This window comes from Corvus brachyrhynchos, unplaced genomic scaffold (assembly GCF_000691975.1).
Source record: "Corvus brachyrhynchos isolate BGI_N302 unplaced genomic scaffold, ASM69197v1 scaffold94, whole genome shotgun sequence".
In the NCBI taxonomy this organism is placed as follows: domain Eukaryota; kingdom Metazoa; phylum Chordata; class Aves; order Passeriformes; family Corvidae; genus Corvus; species Corvus brachyrhynchos.
In genome coordinates this window covers 11,226,714-11,247,078 of record NW_008238330.1, presented here as the reverse complement: position 1 = coordinate 11,247,078, position 20,365 = coordinate 11,226,714, and the positions used below count along the sequence as shown (strand labels likewise).

Genomic DNA, 20,365 nt, shown 5'->3' with positions numbered 1-20,365 from the left:
GAGCCGCCGCCGCCTTCCGGCCCTGCCGCGTCCGCCGCTGGAAACCTTCCGTGCTGCCCCGCACAGACAGTTCCGGCCCCGCGGGCGCCGAGCTCAAGAGTCGACATAAAAACTCCCGAATCTCCCCAAAGGCTGGGGCTGCAGCACCCGTGACCGATTGAGCTACTCTGACTCGGGGGGAATAGCTCACCCAAGGGCGAGGACATGCACAAATAGACTGGGACAGCCTTTCCCCCCCCGCAGCCTTTCCATCCCTCCTCTGCCTGTGTTCCAGCCGCCAGCCAGTAAAATCCAGCGCACACGTGTCTAAAACGGGAAAATGCCAGCGGCTGGTGGGGTTTATCGCTGGCAAACACTACTTAGGCACACAGGGTTGCGGGACGATGGACTCAAAACCTTCCTGCGGGTGTTGAACAGATGCCTTCGGGGATGTGGTGGTGTCTGGGAAGAAGCGACTCTGCTGTGTCAAACCTGTGCGGGGCGCGGGGTTTAACCACGTCAGGTCTTTTCTCCCAGGAAAATGAGCGACAGGACGAGAGGAAACGGCCTCAAGTTGTGGCAGAGGAAGATTAGATCGGGTATTGGGGAAAATTTAGTCACGGAAAGGGTGGTTAAGCATTGGAACAGGCTGCCCAGAGAACGTGGTGGGATCACTGTCCCTGTGAGTGTTCAAAAAACGTGTAGATGGGGCATTTAAGGACGGGGTTTCGTGATGGCCCTGGCAATGCTGGGATAATGGGTGGACTCGATGATCTTAGAGGCCTTTCCCAACCTGGATGATCCCATGGCTCTATGATTAGGGGCTGTGAGCGAGTGGCTGGGCGGGAGGACAGCGTTTATGGGAAGTGTATTTAATAGTGTAGCCAGGGAAGGTTACGGTAAAGTAGGTGGGTCAGGCAGAGGGTTCTGGGCAGCCTGGCACAGGGATGGTACCTATGACATTCTGGCTTTAGGGAGGTCTGGCTTTCATCAGTATTCAGAATTGACTCACCCTTTTTTTCCTTTTCTGAGCAGGCAACCAGCACAGCCGAGAGTGCAGTAGATAGGATAGCAAAGATTCCCTTTTGGTGTTGGCGGAAATCTCTTTTTATAAAGACACATGAGCTTTCAGCATGGTCAGCTGGAATCTGTCCTTGCTTCTCTTTACCCCACTACTCCATCTTCTCCACCACTGAGGTACATATGTGTAGGTGTTGCTCTTGAGGCTTATAACGGGGTGGTTTTGGTGTTCACACCCAAAACTGTGATCCAGAAAATTACCAGTAGCTTTCACACACACTCCTTGTCCTGTGTTTACTTCTTGCCCTTTTAGGAACGAGCCACACTGTGTTCAGAAATGCATCTCCCAAGTTTACAGTCCAACTGACATTGCCTCTCTGAAGCGGGTTAATCTCCGCTATCACAGACATCACTGCATCTTTTTGCTCTCTCCCTGGCATCAAGAACAGCAACAGGGATGTTGCTAAATTTCATGCAGATGTGTTTTCTAATGGGGTCCATTGGTAGCTTATGCTGCTGCTCTGACAGAGACCGCTATACCAGGAGGAAGAAAGGGTCTAAAAATGATAAAGGTGTTATGTCCCAATTTCTGAATACTGTGGCAACCCTACAGTGGTGCTAACCCTACCAAAGTCCCCAGGAAGTAGCAAAATTCTATTTGTCCCCATTTCAGAGATGTGGAACCAAGGCACATAGCAAGATCATACTCCCAATCAGACAAGAGGGCTCCCTTGATCCTAGTGAGCCTTGTTGCTACAGAATGATGCTTTTCTCATGTAGCATCCTGCACAGCTGAGGTGACACAGGATTTCATGCACCAGTAACTTGGAAGTAATAAACGGGGGCACACATTTTTGAGAGAAAAGTTTCAGTGCTGTACTTTTTCCCTTTTTATCATGATGCAAAATCAACCTTTTTGTTTGTTTGGTTGGTTGGTTTTTTTTGTTTTTTTAGGTGCATGCAGCTTGTCATGGTGCTAAAGAGGCATGAACTCGTCAGGTGTGTGTGTGTAAGGGGGAGTGGGTGTAGCAAGATGGCTGCAACTGGATGCAATCAGATGGCAAACTGCCTGCTCTAATCAGTGCGACAAGAATTCAAGTGCCTCCTGAACACAGCAGTAAAAGGCTTTCTGCACAGCAGTGGAAATGGCTACCACTTTTTTTGGAGGAAAGGAACAGAAAGGTAGAGCACCTATTACAAAATAACCTTTCCCACCAGTCTGCTGCCTTGGGTAGTACTCAGAACTGCAGTAAGTGGAAACACCACTTTTGAACTGGCAGCCTTCACAGGAAAGGTCACCTGAGTTTCACCTGATCTGTTTGGAGGGTCTCCCCAACTTTGCAGTGAAAATGGAAAAAACAAAAAAGAGGGGGTGGGAGTGCAGCCAGCTGATGATTTGCAGTGAATGCTGCAAGCAAACATGCAGCTGGGGTGACTGTTACCACTCATACAGCTCTCTAATTGCTGAAATTGTCTGTGGCATAGTGTAGCTCCTCAGCTCAGGACTGCAGGTACAAATAAGACCTCTGTGTGAAGGAGAACAGGTGGTGCTATAAACTCTATTTTTCTTGTGGCAAAATGGCACTTCTGCAAATAAAAGGGAAAAAAATAACCTGAGAAGTGTAAACTTACCCTAGGAATCTTCCAGCTCATCCTTCCCATTAACAAGAAAAAAAACCCCCAGTTAATATAAATGTAGCAATACTTTGTGACTGAAATGTCCATGCTACTCAGGGGTAGGGGGAGTTTGTCTAGTAACTCCTTCATGCTGGAAAGACTGCACATAGGGTAAGATTTACATAGCAGGTGTGACTGCAAGACCCATAATCCCAGGTGAGGAATGTCAATCTGAATAATGAGTTGAGTTCTTTCTGGGAGTTAGCCATGACCTGTGTTAGCAGCCAAGAGCCAGACTGAAGGAGGCAGCTCTGTTTAGCTCACCAGCAAAGACCCTAGGGCAATACAATAATGAGGCTCACTTTAGCCACGTGCTGTTCTATCACAGTATTTGGTGTGTGGGTAAACCCAAGGGATGCAGTTGAATATTGCAGAGCTGCAGGGCTTCTGTCAAGCAAATCTGCACAGAACTGGGGCCTTCCCTGTGTGTTTGTTGGAATATCACCTTGGCAACCTGCAGCAAGCCTTGGCTTAGACCACTGCTCCCCACGACCCACAGCAGGTCTCTAAGATACCAAACTGTAAACCCTTTAGCTGTCTTAAGTTATGTGCCTTTGATATCTGGAGACGAAGAGAAAAGATATTTTAAAGTAATACTATTATTATAATTTCCCTTTCATACCTGTAGACCCTTCCATCAAAAAAAGAGAAAAAAAGTAGAACACTACATTGTTCATCATGGTTTTACCTTAGGGTAATAAACACTTAGCAGTGTATTAGTCCTTTTTAAAACCTCTAGAGACTTAGTTTCCCTTACAAACTAAAAATACAACTCATCCCAGTATCTGGCTCAAGAATTATAGATGTTAATGTGTTTTGGGCTAATAGGGATTATGAATCTCTTTGAGTTTTCTGCGATTTTTTTGGGTTTTGAATTGGATTTGAGATAAAAAGGAAGGCAGGGTTGTAGTTGGCAGAGAATATATTTTAGATCATTGGTTATCTCAAAAAGACAAGATGTAATTTATTTTAAAGGAGTTTTCAGAATTTAAAATGATCCATTGAAAGGCACTAGAAATTTAAATTTGCATTAAAAAATCTGCAGGAGAAATTGATGGCAGTTCAGCCTAAAGGCAGAATGGCCTAGCTAAAACCTTAAGTAGATAAAATAGGAGAAAAATATCCCATTTCAGAGATATATTCATATACTTAATGATGTTACCCTGCACAAAGTCCCTAGTATTTTATTGCAGAGAGTGGCTTGGAGCAATGAAAGTAACATCCAAAGCCTCATTAGAAAGCCTTTACCATATGGCCAGTTTTGTCTTCTGTGCATCCTACACCAACTCACCACACTATTATGTGTTTGTTTTACATGCTGAGATCTGTACAGACTGAAGATTTCCAGTTGATTTTTCAATACCATGAAGGTATCTTTCCAAATACTTGAGGGCTGCTACAGAATTGCTGACTTATATCAACCACTGATAATGATTTGTTTTTAAGTAGACAGCATTTATAATCAGGCTTGTGTAAAGTAAACAGAAAGATCTGCAGCAGCTGGGGTTCTAGAGACACTTATATAGACCACCTACACACATGAAAATGACTGATGGTTCTTATAGCTCAGCATACAATAACCTGTTGCTTTCTGCATTTTACATGATGCTACATTACAGAAGCACCTTGTAACACCTCTGGTAATGAAGAGCTGTAACTGCCCCATTCTATGTAACCATAAACACTTCAAAAATCAGTTTAGTCAAAGATCACATGTACCAGAAGAACGATTTATGTGATTCCTAATTTTTCTTGCTGAAAGCTTTCTTTTATTCTTTTATTTCTTTTATTCAGTCTGGCAAATGATAAAGAAAAGGCTGAACTTCTCAACTGCACATTACATCCCTAAATGCTGGTCCCAGGGTAATGTAATACTCTTTAGATGGCGAGAGCACCATCATGCCTCTGAGGAAGGATCTCAAATCACTTCTCAAGTATTAAAGCCCCCAGTACTATTGTGAGATATGTATGATACATGACAGTGACCTTCATTTTACAGATGAAAAATCTGAGGTGCAGAGAATTTAAAAAACTTGGCCAAGAAAACAAAATGAGATACTGGAGGAGAAAAGAACAAGGAGCCATTGGTTTTTCAGTCCTGTGTTTTAACAGCTAGAAAACGCTCCTTCTGAGAATAGGGAAGGAAGGAAAATAGGGGGGGAAGTGGGAATAAGAAACTAGAGGTGTGGTATGTAAGAATTAAGATTCATTAGCAGAGTGGTGTATGACATGTAAGGGGAGATCACAGTAGCTTCTGGATGAAATACACCCACACAGGGAGAGATGTGCAGCCTGACAGAGTAAGCTCTCAAATGAAGAGTCAGCCATTTCATGGAAATGTGGATTTGAGATCTATCAATTTGGACATCTCCAGACAATTTATACCCATGACCAAGTAATAGTGGCTGCTGCTCAGTGTCTGATTCGCTGAAGAAATCTTTACAAGCAAGTGTGAATGATGGCAGTGCAGGATAGAGATGGGGCAGAACTGAATGTGCTGGGGAGACAGCCCCATGCATCTTGGCTATCCCACTGCCTTCCTTTAAGAGTACAAAATCATCAATCAAAGCTGATCCTATGGAAGTTACTTCTAAAGAAGAATCAGGGAGCTAGACTACTACATTAGCAGCAAACTCATTTAAAAATATGTATTTCTAAACCAAAACCCCTTGCTCACAGGGGAGGGTTTCCGAAATATTCAGCACTGGCCCCAAACAGCTTCTTCAGGAACTAGCAACAAGAATGCTTTCAAGTGGGAGCACAACTCATCCAAAGCTGTGCCTTTTGGACAATCACACACAGATTACTTTTTGTCAAATTTTCTCCTTAGTTTCTAACAAGTCTCCATTCTTCACAATTGTTTTTTAGCAAAAGAAGCAGCCAAAATTCGAACACAAAAAGTAACATCGATCTAATTTCTTCATTTATATACATAAATATTTCAATGCAAAGTGCAATACACCACCATTCCATTCTTGTGTGTCTTCTTCTTTTTCTTTTTTTTTTTTAGAAAGGTGGCTTCAATATTCTTTTGGTAAAAAAAACCAGTTCTTCAATCACACACAGGTGATCTGTGTGAGGATGAAGTTACAAATGACTGCTTGTCACAAAATCAGGCAGTGCAAAATTTCTTTTGGAAAATGTGCCACACACATACTGCATGTGAGATTAAAAAACACAAATGAAACAAAGTAAGAATTCCCAAACAGAAGAAATTATAAATTTGGATAGCCAAAATACATCCTGTTTGAAAGCCAGCCAGACTGTTGGGATTAAGTAGGCATGTTTTAAGACATGCAATCCTGATGGATCATGCTCTCCAAGCCAGATCTGTTTACAGCTATGGTCTGAACACTTTGTGACAGCTGGGTTTGTCAGGCTTTGGAAAAGTTACTACTCAGGCCACAGACTGAGTGGGCTTGTTTGGTGCCCATGCTATAATGTGCTAACATTAGAAATGCCCATGCTTCAGGTCAGGTATCTCTTGAAACACTTCATTACGCTTTCCTTGGAATATGGAAGTTGAAAGCAGGCAGCCTTTTGGCAGAGAGAGAAATAAAGACAACTGCAAAACTGTGTTGTTTTTATTTTAAACATGCAAAATACAGTTCATGCATCTGCCATTTTGAAAAATCTCTCAGTTCATAGCAGATTAAACCAAAGACATTTTGGCTATCGACTCTCAATAAATATTTCAAAATGCTTTACAGTGTAAATATAAGAAATTTAGCAAAATTTCAACAAACCTGTATAAAAACCAGATACAGATAACTTTTTATTTCAAGGCAACATGCTGTAATGTAAAGAGTTCACTTTTTTTTTTCTGGATTTTTTTTCTCATAAAAAGTTTTCAACAATACGACCGCTTAACAGATTTAAGCCCTTAGGCTACACATGCAAAAAAAAAAAAAGGTTATTTTAGTTAAAAATCACCAAAACGTGCTATTTTTTTGTTTCATTTTTTTTTTAAATACAGTAGTTGTAGACAGTAGCATTTTTCTTTTTTAATTTTGTAAAAGAGTGCAGGCAGGTTCATGGAGCTAGTGTCCTGGAAGACTCGTACTCTGACACACATTTTGGTTTTATCCCTTTGCCATTGTAATAGTCCACGACTTGGTTTGGAACTTCAGCCAAAACGCTTTTTGCTAGAGCAGCTGGGGATGCCTGCAGGAAATGGTAGAAAACACAAGCGTTAACCTGGCTCTCTCCTACAAGTGCCATGGGTTTTAGAGGCATTGGTGCCATGAGATCAAGGGAGGAAGTATGGTACAGAAATGGAAGGCAAAAAAGACTCAAAGTGAATCATACTATTGCTGGAAACTCACTTTATGAGTCAGTTTAGGTATGAAGCTGTAGCTGCCTAAAAGTACACTAAAGCCAGAAGTGCTCTGTGACTTCAGGTCCATTTGGACTGTTTTAAGTTCAGGGTAACTAAACTTCCCTGCACTCTGGGAGAGCACCATATCACAATAAAAGGCTGCAAAGACTTCATTCATCAGTGTTCAGCAAGGAATCCTGCAGAGCTTCTAGCTGAACATGAAAGGACAACACTATAAAAGGGAGGCCTTCATCACCATTCTGCTCTTCAGAATCTGGCATGGTGTTTTAATGGCTGGGAAAGTTTTTAATTCAATAAAAAATACTTTGTTGTTATTGGAATTAAACCATAGTTACAAGAAAGCTTCAATCCTAGGCTTGGTGGAGGCTTTAAAGCTCTTCCTGCAATGTAAAAATGGCAGGTGTCAATCAGACTTAAGAACTGATGACCCTGAAAGGTAGAGATGGATATAGAGATGGATATAGAGATGGCCAGTGGCTTTCACCCCAGGCAGGGAGGTGCAGTGAGAAACCCTGCCCTCCATCAACCACAAAGAGTTACTGCCTCACACCCTGACATTGCTTCATTTTAAGCAGAGGGGCCTGTGGATGTTTTGTGGGCAACCACTACCTGCGTGTGCTGCATGGATATTCCTCAGCCCCTGAATTCAGCAGTGACAAAACTGGACTCCTGTTCTCCCATGCACACTCTTGCCCCATGTTTTAGATTAGATTGTTTCTAATGTTTGGGGACAGCTGGTTCCAAGTCCTCCGGAGCCAGCCTGCTTGGCCATGTTCCCTTTGAGCCCAAAATGCAGTAAAAATGCAAATACTTAAATGTCATTTTGAGAGGTTTAAATTGATGTGTTTATCTCCAGAGAACGCAGACTGCAGATCAGATGATGCATGGGAACTCAACTGGTGGCTGGATCACATTTCTTCTGCACACCAAGTACTTTTTCCCAAATTAATGAACACTTTCCTCCTCACTGTCTGTTGTGTTATCAGCCAGGTTTCAAAACTACCATGTCACAAAGCAGTTGTATTGACTGTTTTTTGACCTCTTCTGTTTCATGGGGTGGCATCCTTATCCTTACAGAGTTTAAAGATTTGGTTTAGATAGAATGTAAATGGTAAACTATTTGTAGGCACGCTAATCCAAGGGTGACGAAAACACCAGGCTATTAGAAATTCCAGTATCAAATGTTGTAATACTGCAAATACAAAGATAATGCTAGCAAAATCAGACACAGAATTTTTTTTTCTTTTTCTTTTTTTTTTTTTGGTATTTCTGTATTTTGACTCACGTATGGGATTAGTAACAAATAAAATGAACTGCTATTTCCCTACTGTGACATTTATACCAAAATACTTGTGCAGGCAAAAAAGCCTGGAACATTTCTGCGTGAACAAACTGGCAAAGCATAGAGCATACTTTGTGTGACAGTGCAGCAACTGTTCTAAGGTGTTACAGAAAGTAAGTAACAGAACCCATTTATTTTAATCCTGAAAAGTGAAATGCATGGTTTTACAGAGTTGCCCTGTTCTTGCCTAAACTTGTTTTATAGAACCATGGAATGATTTGGGTTGGAAGGGACCTTAAAGTTCACCTAGTTCCAGCTAAAACAATCAGAAAATACCCCTTGGAATCATACAAATGGCTTATTTCTACAATGTTATTGAAAATTACTGTTTTTTTAAATCTCCTTCCCAGTCTATCAAAGCTGTACATACCTTAGCCTGCCTCTGTGCTATCTTACCAAAAATACAACCCTACACAGAGGTAAAAACAGGAATTGGGGGAAGAACCTTGGGCCAGCGCTGCACACACGAGCCGTAGCAATCAGGAAACTTCACTCTGCTCTGTCTTTAAAAATGCTGGGCAGGAGCACTGGCCATCAGCTTCTCTGGATCCGTGTGATTGACATGTCAGAACACTGGGCCAACAGCACCCACTGCTGTGCATCATCCTCCCTCTGCCACTTCCCTCTTCTGACACCACATCCATTCCTCCTGAACGAAGGGTCAGCCTTTCAGAACAGGCTCTGTCAGGGCTCAGATGCACAGCTAAATCACTGCCACTTGAGGAGTCCTCAACTGAAAAGCCTTTCATTGAGGTTTAAGCTAAAATATTTACTGTGCCCACAGGCTCACAGGCAATATGTGGCTCCACACAGGGTTGTCCTGGGGTAGCTGGCTTGACTCTGTGCATGGGCATGGGCAACTGTTGCTTTACTGAGTTTCATCATGCCAGTGATGTCTCTTGGTCCTGGGGCTCTTTCCAGCAGGGAACATCCCAAAAACAGGGTTGGGGTGGGTTTCCTCTCTGATGATTTGGACCACCTGTAACTTACATACTTTTTGTGGTGGTGAAGCACTCTCATTTCAGATGGTGCAAAGCAGCATTTGTTTAAGTGAGAATTACAGTCAGTAACTTTTAAGCTGAAACACAGCCCCAGTTCATCAGTGTTGTGTAAGGATTACCTTTGCTGGGTCTTTACCACAGATGGGACATCAAATTAATGATTTACTGTATTATCTGTATTTACTGCATTATCATAATTAATGATTTTCTCCACTATTTAACTGCTTGAAGAGCATCCTAGCAATAAGCACCTCAAGATGAATAGTTCTCAATTGATAGCTAAAACACAACAATTAGATCACTCAGCAGCAGGAAAATGATCCCCTATGACTCCATAATTGGTGTGTACTACAAAAGACTGTTGGTTCGGTTCTATGGCTTCTCAGTGCTTAACCTTTAACTACAATGCACAGTGCAAAACATTGCTCCTTGCAGTGGTTATGAGCTGCGCTTTCCACACTCCTTTGTGATGTATGTGTTACTAAGTCAGAGCTGTTAACCTTTATGATTAAATACAATGCAGAATGGAATACAATCTATCCGTGGCATCAGATTTGTGCCCAGTAAATACATCATACATCCCCAAGGCAGAGAATTTAATCTCTTACAATATGACTGTGAATGGATTGAGGCAGGTGATTTTCTTCAACTACATTTCAGTGACAGAACATCACTGTTCTACAGTTCCAGGTGAAGGACACTCACATTACTGGGGTGGTGATGATTACAGAGAGAAAAAAAATCACTTAGGTTCAGGGAAAGTATGTTTCCTTTGTTTTCACCTTTAGTGAATGGCATATGTCACCCACTATACAATGGGAAATTTTTTTTAAGCACTAATGGTTACCTTGATTTTATCAAACCTCTACAACTACAGGATTTGCCAAGAGTCACTACAGTTGCTATTATTATTTTGATGGCTTCAAAGATATTCCTTAAAGAGAGAGAAAGAGCTTAGATGTTTTACTGAAGTACTTCTGATGCACTGTATTGCGTAGGAGATTAAACCCCTATAACAGAGCCTGCTGTCTACACTGAGTCTTAAGCCAGTAAAACATTGAAGTGAGTATAAGATTTTAGGTATGTGAGTAACTAATTGAAATGTGTTGAATGCCTGCATGAGTGCTGTGCAGGCTCAAAACCTTCTCTGAAGTCAAACTTACAAAATAAAAGGGATTTGTTCTATAGATTATTTTTACAACTTCTTTCTCCCCGCCTTCCATTTTCTCAAAGCGGAGGGTTTTGCACAGATTATTTTTGATCTCTTTGTATAGATACGAGATTTTGAGTTCCAAGCTGACCTGAGCATAGAGGTAATGAAAAAAAAATATTGCTTGGGATGACTACAAGGGAATTTTGGTTTACTCTTCCAGCAAAACGAAAAATAAATGCTCACACAACATTTTCACCTCTCCTGTCATTAATTGATATAATATGGATTTAGGAACAAACAAATACTGGATTTATCAGAAAAACCTATAAACCTTACACAATTTGATTTTTAATCTTTCTAAAAAATCCTTCAACTTCTTTTTCTACTTAATAAATTAACACAAGGTACATTGACAAAAGGAATGGGATTTTTGCCTAAATATATATTTTGCTTAAAGCTGTCAAAAGTTATATGCTGATGTATGTAAATTCTTATGCTTGGTCAGAACTGATCTGACAAAAATCTCCCAAATGTGTAAAATCTGCATTTCCTCTGTGGGGAAAAATAAGTTTGAATCAAAACATCACACTCACTTCTCCCATGAAAAATTATTTCACTAGTTGATGTATGGTCTTTTGTTTGTGCTAAGTAAGCAAGGAAGCTGTGAATGTCACTTTGTTGATAGAGAGAGATTATTTAGGATATGACAATAAAGAAATTAAACCAGAAGTGGCTATTTTTATGAGCACTCATCTGTTACACTGACATTTGTTGAAAAGCTGAAAGATCACAATAAACAGACTAAATATCAGGTTGCATAAGATATTTTGACTTTTCTGATAGAGCAGATACAAATCTATCTCTGTACCTATATTATCTTTGCTACTGAAAGAGGGAAAAAAATATCACTGTTTAACAAGAAATATACATTAAGATTGCTTTCCTCTCCCAGTACTGGGGAAGTTAATCTAAATCAGCTAAAAAGATATATGCTTGTCATTTGACCAATGCTGGCAATAACAATGCTACAGATACAGTCACAAGTTAACACCAGGGGCACAATATATTTAGAGCCCAGAACTGCAACTGTCAGCGTTAATCTATTAAATCCAGGATGATTTTAGCTTTATTATAAAATACAAAGTGAAACTAAAAATAACAAATGTAGCTGGCTCTGCCAGTTCCTTTGCAGAAACATGTTTTCACCTAGTTAAAAGTAGCTCTCCCACTAACCCATAAATAACTCAGCTCTGGACACTTTTCCAGTGACTACGGTGCAGGACTACGCACTTGTGATTATCTGCTGAAGGAATCACAAGTTATGAGGTGGTCGTGCTCATACTTTGTTTCAGCAGGTAGGTGGCTGTGTGCCACTGTCAGCACAGAAATGTGTGTATCTACAACTCTGTAGTCAATCTGCAGCTATTTGGCATGGTGTCACCAAACTAATAGCGTAAGGTGAGTTTTCCCTCCTGTCTGCATCCATTGTTTACATAAAGCTAGAAGAAAAAGAGGAACAAGTTTGTTTCTCTTGCTCCTCAGTAGAGTTTTTGAAAGTAAGAAGTGTGTCTAGATCTAAGACAAATATTGCAAAATTGGATTTTGAAATGAGAAAAAAGAACTACTCTTGCAAAGAGGAAAATGAAGGTATTTTGGAAGTAACGAACAGGAAGAAAAAGCTCTTGTGGTGACAAAAAGCCCAGAAAAACTAAAAGAGAAGCTAAACTAAAAAAGAAATGTAAGCAGTGCGAACCCACATGCAGATCAAAACTAGCCCAGAGCTGAGATTTTGGCTGTGACATATCCAAATCTAAGGATCTCTAGTGTATGGGAGCAGACTGAAAAGAGCAATCTCATGAGGAGAATGAGTCAGTTGCACTCTGAGGTAAAGAAATTTTAAAATCAAATACTGAGGATATCCTTCCTAGACAGAGCAAAAAACCAGCCTGGAGAACCATGTAAATGTAACAGAAGTGAGAGGAAAGAAGGGAGAGAAAGATGTAAAAATGGAAGGAAAGGAATGTGATCAGCATTGCAGACGAACATAATGAATGCCTCCATATGGAGGAAAAGGGCTCTGAAAAACCCCTCTGTGCGTGGGAAAGCCCCTTCTGCTGGTGAACACTGTCCCTACCCTGCTGCTGAAAAGTCTCTGAAACAGATGATGCAATGTAAGGCAGGTGACTGAGAAAGTGCATGACCAAATCTTTACTTTAGATTTGTCAATTTAATGCTGGTTCTGTTCCCTCCTTTACTACAAAGTGTCTTCTACATCACACTGGCTTCAGTCAGGAACAGCTGGCTGAGGGCAGAGGGAAGCTTTCAGTAATGCCACTTTCTTGGCTTTGTTCTTGTACAGAATTTGGGAAAGGGTTTGGAGGCAACCAGGATGCTGTGGGTGGATAACCTTGCATTTGAGAACTCAGGGAGCTAACTTCAATAAGGAAACAGCCTCCTAGGGAACACTGTGAGGACAAATTCACAGCCATTCATCTGCCTGTGGAAATGAAGGAACGGAAAGCAGAGCACAGTAGTCCTAACAGAACAGATGCAAAAGAGAATGAAGAAGAGACACCATGAAAAATTTGACAGGGAGGGTAACCAAATTAAAGCAGGGAGAAAGTGGAAGCAAGGACTGGCACCACAAAAAGCACATGTATTCTGCCTCATCTCTTCCTTCCCCACCCTCACCAACTCACTAATGGAGCACATTGCATTCTGATTCCTTTTTTTCAGTATTTCTGACACAATAATGCCATAGACTTACTCAACACCTCATGCATATGCAAAGTTAAGCCCAGCCCTGTGAATCATTCACTATACACATCCACACTTCTGTAGCAAGGATGGAAAAATCAGCTTACATGTTTGAAGTTCCTAAATGGCACAAACTGGACAATGTCTCGAAGCACAGGCTCGCCCTTGGGAGACCTCAGGATGCCATCGTCACCATCCAGCATCTGCATGTCACTAAAATCAGCGTTGCCCACCCCGACGATGATGACTGACATGGGGAGGTGAGAGGCGTGGACAATGGCCTCTCTGGTGTCAGCCATGTCTGTGATGACACCATCCGTCAGGATCAGCAAGATGAAATATTGCTGAAGTTGTTGGACAAGAAATGAAAAATTATGTCATTAGTTAATAGTCCAAAGCTGCTTAAACTTTTGCAGTATAAAAATGTTTCTGGTAACTCACTCATGGACTTTTTTAAAGAGAAAAGAGCCTTTATATTGACTATATAGAATTTTTCATCCCAAACTCCTCAGCAACTAATTTCTCCTCTTCTGGAATTTAGCTCTGGTTCAGGTAATTTCCAGGAGCTGGAGAGAGCCAAAGATCCCAGTGTAGAAAAGGGGGTGTCTAGCTGCTAGGGCTGGGAGAGTCAGATCTTGGGCTGGGAAGTCTGGAATAGTCCTGAGATCTTCACTAGCTCTATCTTCCATCTGCTGCGCAATCAGACAGTTTCCATTTACCTTTTTTCCCTTTGGGAACCAGTGGGAGGCAGGGAGGAATGGGCCACTGGAGCGTTACAGGCCTGTAGCAGATCTGTCAGGGGGTTATGACAGCTCTCTGCAGAGGAGCTTTGCTAACAGGCAAGAGGGGTGGGTGCAGGTGTCTGCAAACTGGGGGCTGACCCACTGCTGCCTGTGGGGGAAGCACCACACCATGGCAGGTCTGCTGCGCTCTGCAGAGTAATGGGGTTCCTGAGGAGAGCAAGGCAGGAATGTATCCATCTTCATGCTCTTCATACAGAGCCCCAAAGAGAGGTTTTCTCATTCTCCAGAGGACAGCAAGCAATTTGGTGAGCTTGTCATTTCTCTCCCAAGTCTCCAAAACCCACTGAACTGGGATCATCAGCTGTGACATATTTTCACTTGGTAAAGGTGAAGAGTGGCCCTTACTTGGATCCTTTATGAATTGTTAGGCAGCTGGAGTCGTTTAACACATGTGCATTAATAGGAAAAATGAACAAATCATAGAATTTGGTCACTCTGCATGAGCAATACCAACACATTAAATATCAATAATGTTTATGTATATACAGCTGTATAAACTCAAAGTGATCTGATCACACTGTCCTACTATGACTAAAACAAAACATGCAGGGAGAAAACTTCATCTTGAAGATTCATGCTATAAATTGTTTTTCAGACAGAAAGGGGGAAGCTTAGGTATAGAAGAATGAAGGAACTTATTCAGTATGGCATATTAGATCAGAAGCAGCACTGGGAACAGAGTGAGCCACCTCAGGATTAGGTGGGTATGGAAATTCAAACATAGCAATTCCGCATTTTAGGACTGAGACCCTAAATACTATCAAGGTTCTGGAAACAACAGTGGAATAACAATCATACAATCATAGAGTGGTTTGGATTGGAAGGGAGCTTAAAGATCATCTAGGCCCAACAGATGATGAGGCAGGGACACCTTCCACTAGACCAGGTTGCTCAGAGCTCCATCCAATCTGTCCTTGAACTTCCAGGGATGGGGTATCCTTAGCTTCTCCAGTCAACCTGTTTCAGTGCCTCACCACTCTCACAGTGAAGAATTATTTTTCTAATATCTAATCTAAAGTTGCCCTCTTTCAGTTTGAAGCCATTACCCTTTGTTCTGTCACTACATGCTCTTGTAAATATCAGTCAGAAGCCCAGACTCATGAACAGAAATATTTGGGAACTGTTGCCCTAATAGGACTTTAAAAAGGCCCAACACATGAAGAAAACTTAGAGAAAGCTCCAGGCCTGGTGATGAGACACATAGCAATGCACAGTTCTATTCTGTTCTATACATAGGCACTTTTCTTGCTGCAGTACACAATGTCTCTCTTACATCCGTCACTCCCACAGCACTTCTCTTGCAAAGGGTTCAGACCTACTCGCTCACATATTCCCTCCAATTCTCTTGTCCTCCCTTTCTCCCATTCTGTCTTCAAGGCAGGATCAAAATAAACCTAATGCATCTCAAAGATGTACATTTAAAATGTGATCTATGTGTAAGTCTTTTAGCCCAAGAAACCTGTCCTGGGATTTTTGTCAGGTGCAGGCTAACAGACTTGTCTTCCGGTTTCTAAAAGGCACAGATTACTTCATCAGTAATAACAAGCTGAAAACTGTATCCTTACCGTTTTCAAATGAATGGTTGGAAAAAATCCCCTAGGTGAACAGAAAAATTTTAGTGCAACCTCTGCAGGAGACATGAAATTGGGTAGTCTGAGTAGGGAATCATTTGAACTCATCTCTTGGTACAGCCAAGACTTTTAGCGCTTTGATGCTCAATTTTTTAACCTTAGTAGTGCCATTTCTATCTCCACAGTGAAGAACTGGGTGTGCTACAGTAAAACAGCCCTAAAAGCAGGAAATAGGTCAGTGGGGGAAGAGTTTAAAGTTGTGGCAATAGAAGCTATAAAGATTGGATACACTGTTCCAGCTGACACAGGTTTAACCTGCCTACTGTGAAGGCAGTTAATAAAAACTGTGAAGGCACAATCTGCATTAAAAGGTCTTGTTTTGATGGCCTATGAGAGATCCATCGTAAGACAAGAAAAAAAGGCAAACACAGCTTTTTTTCCCTTACCGAGGCCTCCTTGGTGTTGGTCTCCTCTGATGCAGATTTTGCCACTTTCTGGATGATGGGAGCAATGTTTGTCGGTCCGTACAGCTGCAGCTTGGGAAGGCAGCTCTGATAAGCTTCCACAACACCTTGTATTCCTGGCATGAAAAACCACACAAAAGACAAATAAAAGTGGAGCATATTGCCAATATCAAGTTTGTTTTAAATGTAAATGAAAGGTGGCTTCTTAAAGAACAAAAAAAAAAATTACATGATTAGCAAGGACTAGAAAATTCAGATAATTTCCAGGAAGCTGTCTGTAGGTGCCTTGAATCTAGTTTGTAATATGTAATTCATTACACCATGCTTCTCCTTCCCAGCAGCTTTTAATGTCTATTTTTCATGTATGAGCTTGCAATGCGATAGCTTCCATCTTCTTGGTTTAATATGTGATGACTTCCTGATCACCAGCTAAGATTCATGCTGAAAGGCTAGACACACATTAAGAAACACTTCAACACTTCTTTCTCCTCTTCAGAGAAATATTTTTGTTTATCATGGCAGTTGCCAACAAATTTGTCCTTTGTACTTATGTGCTAAAGCTGTTAAGGAATCCAAACATCTTTTCAAATACCTGACTCCCCTGTGCTAAGAAAATAATTTTTCAGGGTTAATTTGCATACTCGCTCACAGGTTGAATTTGACTATGACCAAAAGCTGTGAAATCTTGGAAGAAACAGCAGGATGCTTTGCAGCCTACAGAAAAATGAGCTTTAGCTGAGAAATTTTGATGGAGAGCTATTTTTGGCTTTTTCATTTCAAGATATATAGTCAGACCAGGGAGCAAAGACTTCTGCTGACACACTTGACAGATCACAGAATGGAAATAGGTATTTTCAGTCATTGAGAAGAAGGATTTCTTGAAGTGATGCACATTAGCCTCCCCATTCAGAAGTCCCAGTTTACCAGACCTAAAGGATTAGAAGTCTAATGTTGGAAAGAAAGCGATAGACTGAAAGCTTTACAAAGGATGCTGAAGAATGAAATTACTTCGGTAAGATCCTAAGCCAGTTTCAGTTTGCACTGAAGCTCGCTCACTCATGAGATTTTTTACTCAACCAAATTTACAGGATAGATAGGTGCAGAGTGGTTACTAACAAATTACAGGGAGTTGTAATTGTTTTACAATGACACACATATATTCCTATTAAAAAGTGGTGGAGAACAGTCTTCTCTCTTTAGAGACAGATACATATATATTTTCCCATTGCAGTGCCAACAGACAAAAGAACTTGCTCCAATTATAGCTGTGATTGGCTGAAATGTAAAGTAGTGTTACAAAATTTCCCTTGGTAATTCCAGTGACTAAATTGCATGTTGCAAAACTGACCTTTTGTTAGCTCCCAATTTTAAACTTGCTAAGGATTTCATTACATATACTTAATGATCTTGCAAGAAATTCTCATAAATCTTCCCTAAGATGATGACAAGATACACTGTACTTCTATTCTTACGCAGTAAAATTGTGTAAGATAAACCTTACTCCCTGCATTCCACAGAGATTTAGTGTTGTTAATGTCAAAAAGTTGCCATCATCTTAGAAAGAGACATGTTCTATAGACACAATTTTTAAATTTGCTTTCCCAGATTAATACATTTTAGAAATATCTACTGTCCATCCAATCCCAACTGAACAGGGTATGTGAGTGGATTACTTTGTAGCTTGCTGTTCTTGTACTCCTGTCTTTTAAACAGAGTCAATGTGCATTTTTTTTCCCAATTCAACCTTTCCACTTTTATTTGGAATCCGCTTTCAGCATCTCCAATGAAATACAGTGTATGGATAGATATATGGGTTTAAAACAGATGTGTAGAAACATTCATTCAGACTAGAGGTTGTTGCCTACTTTCTTCCTCAGATAATAAACTAAGTATTAATTATAAGACTATAAAAGTAATCTACTATAAATATACTAAATATAAGACTATAAAGACCAAAATTTTCAAGAATGGAAATGATAACAGGTGAAGATATCCATATTTTATCAATTCCAGTGCTCTTCATCTTAATATACAGTCCCTGTATGTAGAGTGATGCTTCACACTACTTTGTGCCAACAAAAGCTCTACTTCCACAGAGAAAAGGATTTCATTCTTCAAAGGCAAAATAGACACATGCTTTTTATATTGCATCCAGCTGCTGTTTCTTTGTTTAAAACAAGATACTCTTAAGCAATTTAACTTTATTTTCTGGCAAGTATGCTAGATAGTACAAGGTAAAAAAGTGTAATCACTAAGCACTTTATCTCCTTGTCACTCTTGCATCTTTTCTCCATGTGACGTGCTGGTGTTAGTGCTCCCTGTGCCACCTAATCCAGTGAGAGCATCTAGAGAACATCACAGAACAACTGAACAACTGGTGGTAGGAACTAACCAAACACCCATGACAGGCAGATGAGCAAGCTGCAGCAAATGACTAAACAACGTATTTTCTGGTTTGTCTCTTTTTCTTGCTTTCACCTAGATGGATATTATTTAAAAAGGTATCATTTAAGACAAACAAGTGCTTTTTATATCTTGCAGATACAGGTGCAAATGCTGCAAAATGTCTTCTCTGGCATTCTTTCATGCTGCAACCATTTTTTTATGTTTTCCGAGGCCTAGAACTCCTTTCAGGTGAGGGGCTAAGTTATCAGATAACTGAGTTTTAAGCAAAGATACGAATAAAGTTTAAATTATTAAGTGACACAAGCCAAGTCTCATAAAACAGCTCCTTCCTTTCTTTTTTTACCCTCTTTCATTTCCATTGTTACATTTAATTTTGCATACATAGTGTGGTTTGGATAGTAAATCTCTTGCTTGCAGAGGGTTTGTCTGTCCGAATGTTGCTGCTGGCATCACCTAGATGTGGCAGCCTTTTCCATCAATAAAAAACATTATATAAGAATGCCAGTGTGGTAAAAGAATTAGCCTTGAACTCAAAAGAAGCAGCAAAGGGGGCGGGGGGGGAAATAAAAATAAGTATTCTTTGCATGGACTGCTACAGCTTTTCTCTAGTTTGCAGAGGGTCACAAATATTCCGCATTTAGACTGAGAAACAAAGCTCTATTTGAACACCACATGCATAAATATGTTATCACCTAATGCTGACCACTGTTAACTGTCTAAATAACATATTATAAAATATGATGGTCCAGACAGAGTTCTGAGGTCTCTTTTGCTTCCCCACCCCATCCCCACACCAACAGTGTGACTGAAGTATCAACATCAAGCTGGTTTACAAGCTTACAGGAACTTCTAGATGCATACATGTAACTTCTGCTTCTTTGGACTCCTTAAAAGCAATGTAAAAAGCTGTGTGAGCATATCAAGCAGCTGTAGGACTTATGCCCAATTGCATTTCAAGCATGTGACCTGCAAAGGCTGGGGCAGTCCAACAATTCAAGTGCAACAACAAAGCAGGAACGCCCACTGAACCAAAATTTTTTCTTTCCCTTGGATTGCTTGTCCTCTCTTTTCCTCACTTCATTTCTTTGCATCTTAGTTCTCATCTTGAACTTATTTGCTGCCCATGCCTGAAAGAAAGCCACTAATAAGCCTGAGAAGGGCTGAAAGGAGCAGCTAGAAAATTTGAACAGGAAGAGCATTTTGAAATATCCAGTTCAGTACTTGGATGGAAGCAGAAGGATAAGGGAGAATAACAATCTGTGAATTTTAGACAGCAATGATCACCCAAGCAAAACTCTCAACTGCTTCTCTGTTTAGAGGTTATTCTCCTGTTCTTGTCTTTTAAAAAATGTGTGAATTGTGGCAGGAGACTTTAGAAAGACAGCACCAATCACTGCAGACCTCACTTACAAATACAAGACATACAGCAGCATCTGCAACATGAATCTGGCCTCTGATTACCAAGGATTAATGACTGTTGGTAGAACACACCAGTATCTTACTCTGTGTTAAAACAGCCTCCTGCTCTCAGGAAAGTAGGTTTCTTTCCACCACAGTAGTCCTCAGCTGCTTCCCTGCCCTTGACTTGCAGCAGGCTACTATTGCTATAGGTCTGGTCAAAGAACTGTCTCTAAACTGAGGGAATTTTTGATCAAAGAGTTTCACAGCCTGGTTTTTCATATCCTGCCCTTCTTAGCTGCACCACCTATGATGTTGAGGTAGCTGAAGATTTTGAATTAATCTAGGAGACACAGCTTTGGTTCTCAGAAATGCCAGTGATTTCAGGAAGTCCGAGTGCTCAATGTCCACCAAGGGACCTACTTTTCAGGAAATTAATGTATGGCACTTTCCAA

At 40.8% G+C, this 20,365-nt stretch overlaps 1 protein-coding gene across 1 annotated transcript in view; it reads right to left on the bottom strand.

Annotated features, from left to right (window-relative positions):
• Positions 1–6,232: 6,232 nt before the first annotated feature.
• Positions 6,233–20,365, bottom strand: part of CPNE4 (copine 4) — a 188,893-nt gene continuing 174,760 nt past the window's right edge. The window contains exons 14-16 of the mRNA XM_008633911.2: positions 16,089–16,222; positions 13,376–13,612; positions 6,233–6,840 (exon numbers count right to left, since the gene is read on the bottom strand). Coding sequence (XP_008632133.1) covers positions 6,709–6,840; positions 13,376–13,612; positions 16,089–16,222 — 503 coding nt within the window. The 3' untranslated portion in view covers positions 6,233–6,708. The remainder of the gene's footprint in view (positions 6,841–13,375; positions 13,613–16,088; positions 16,223–20,365) is intronic.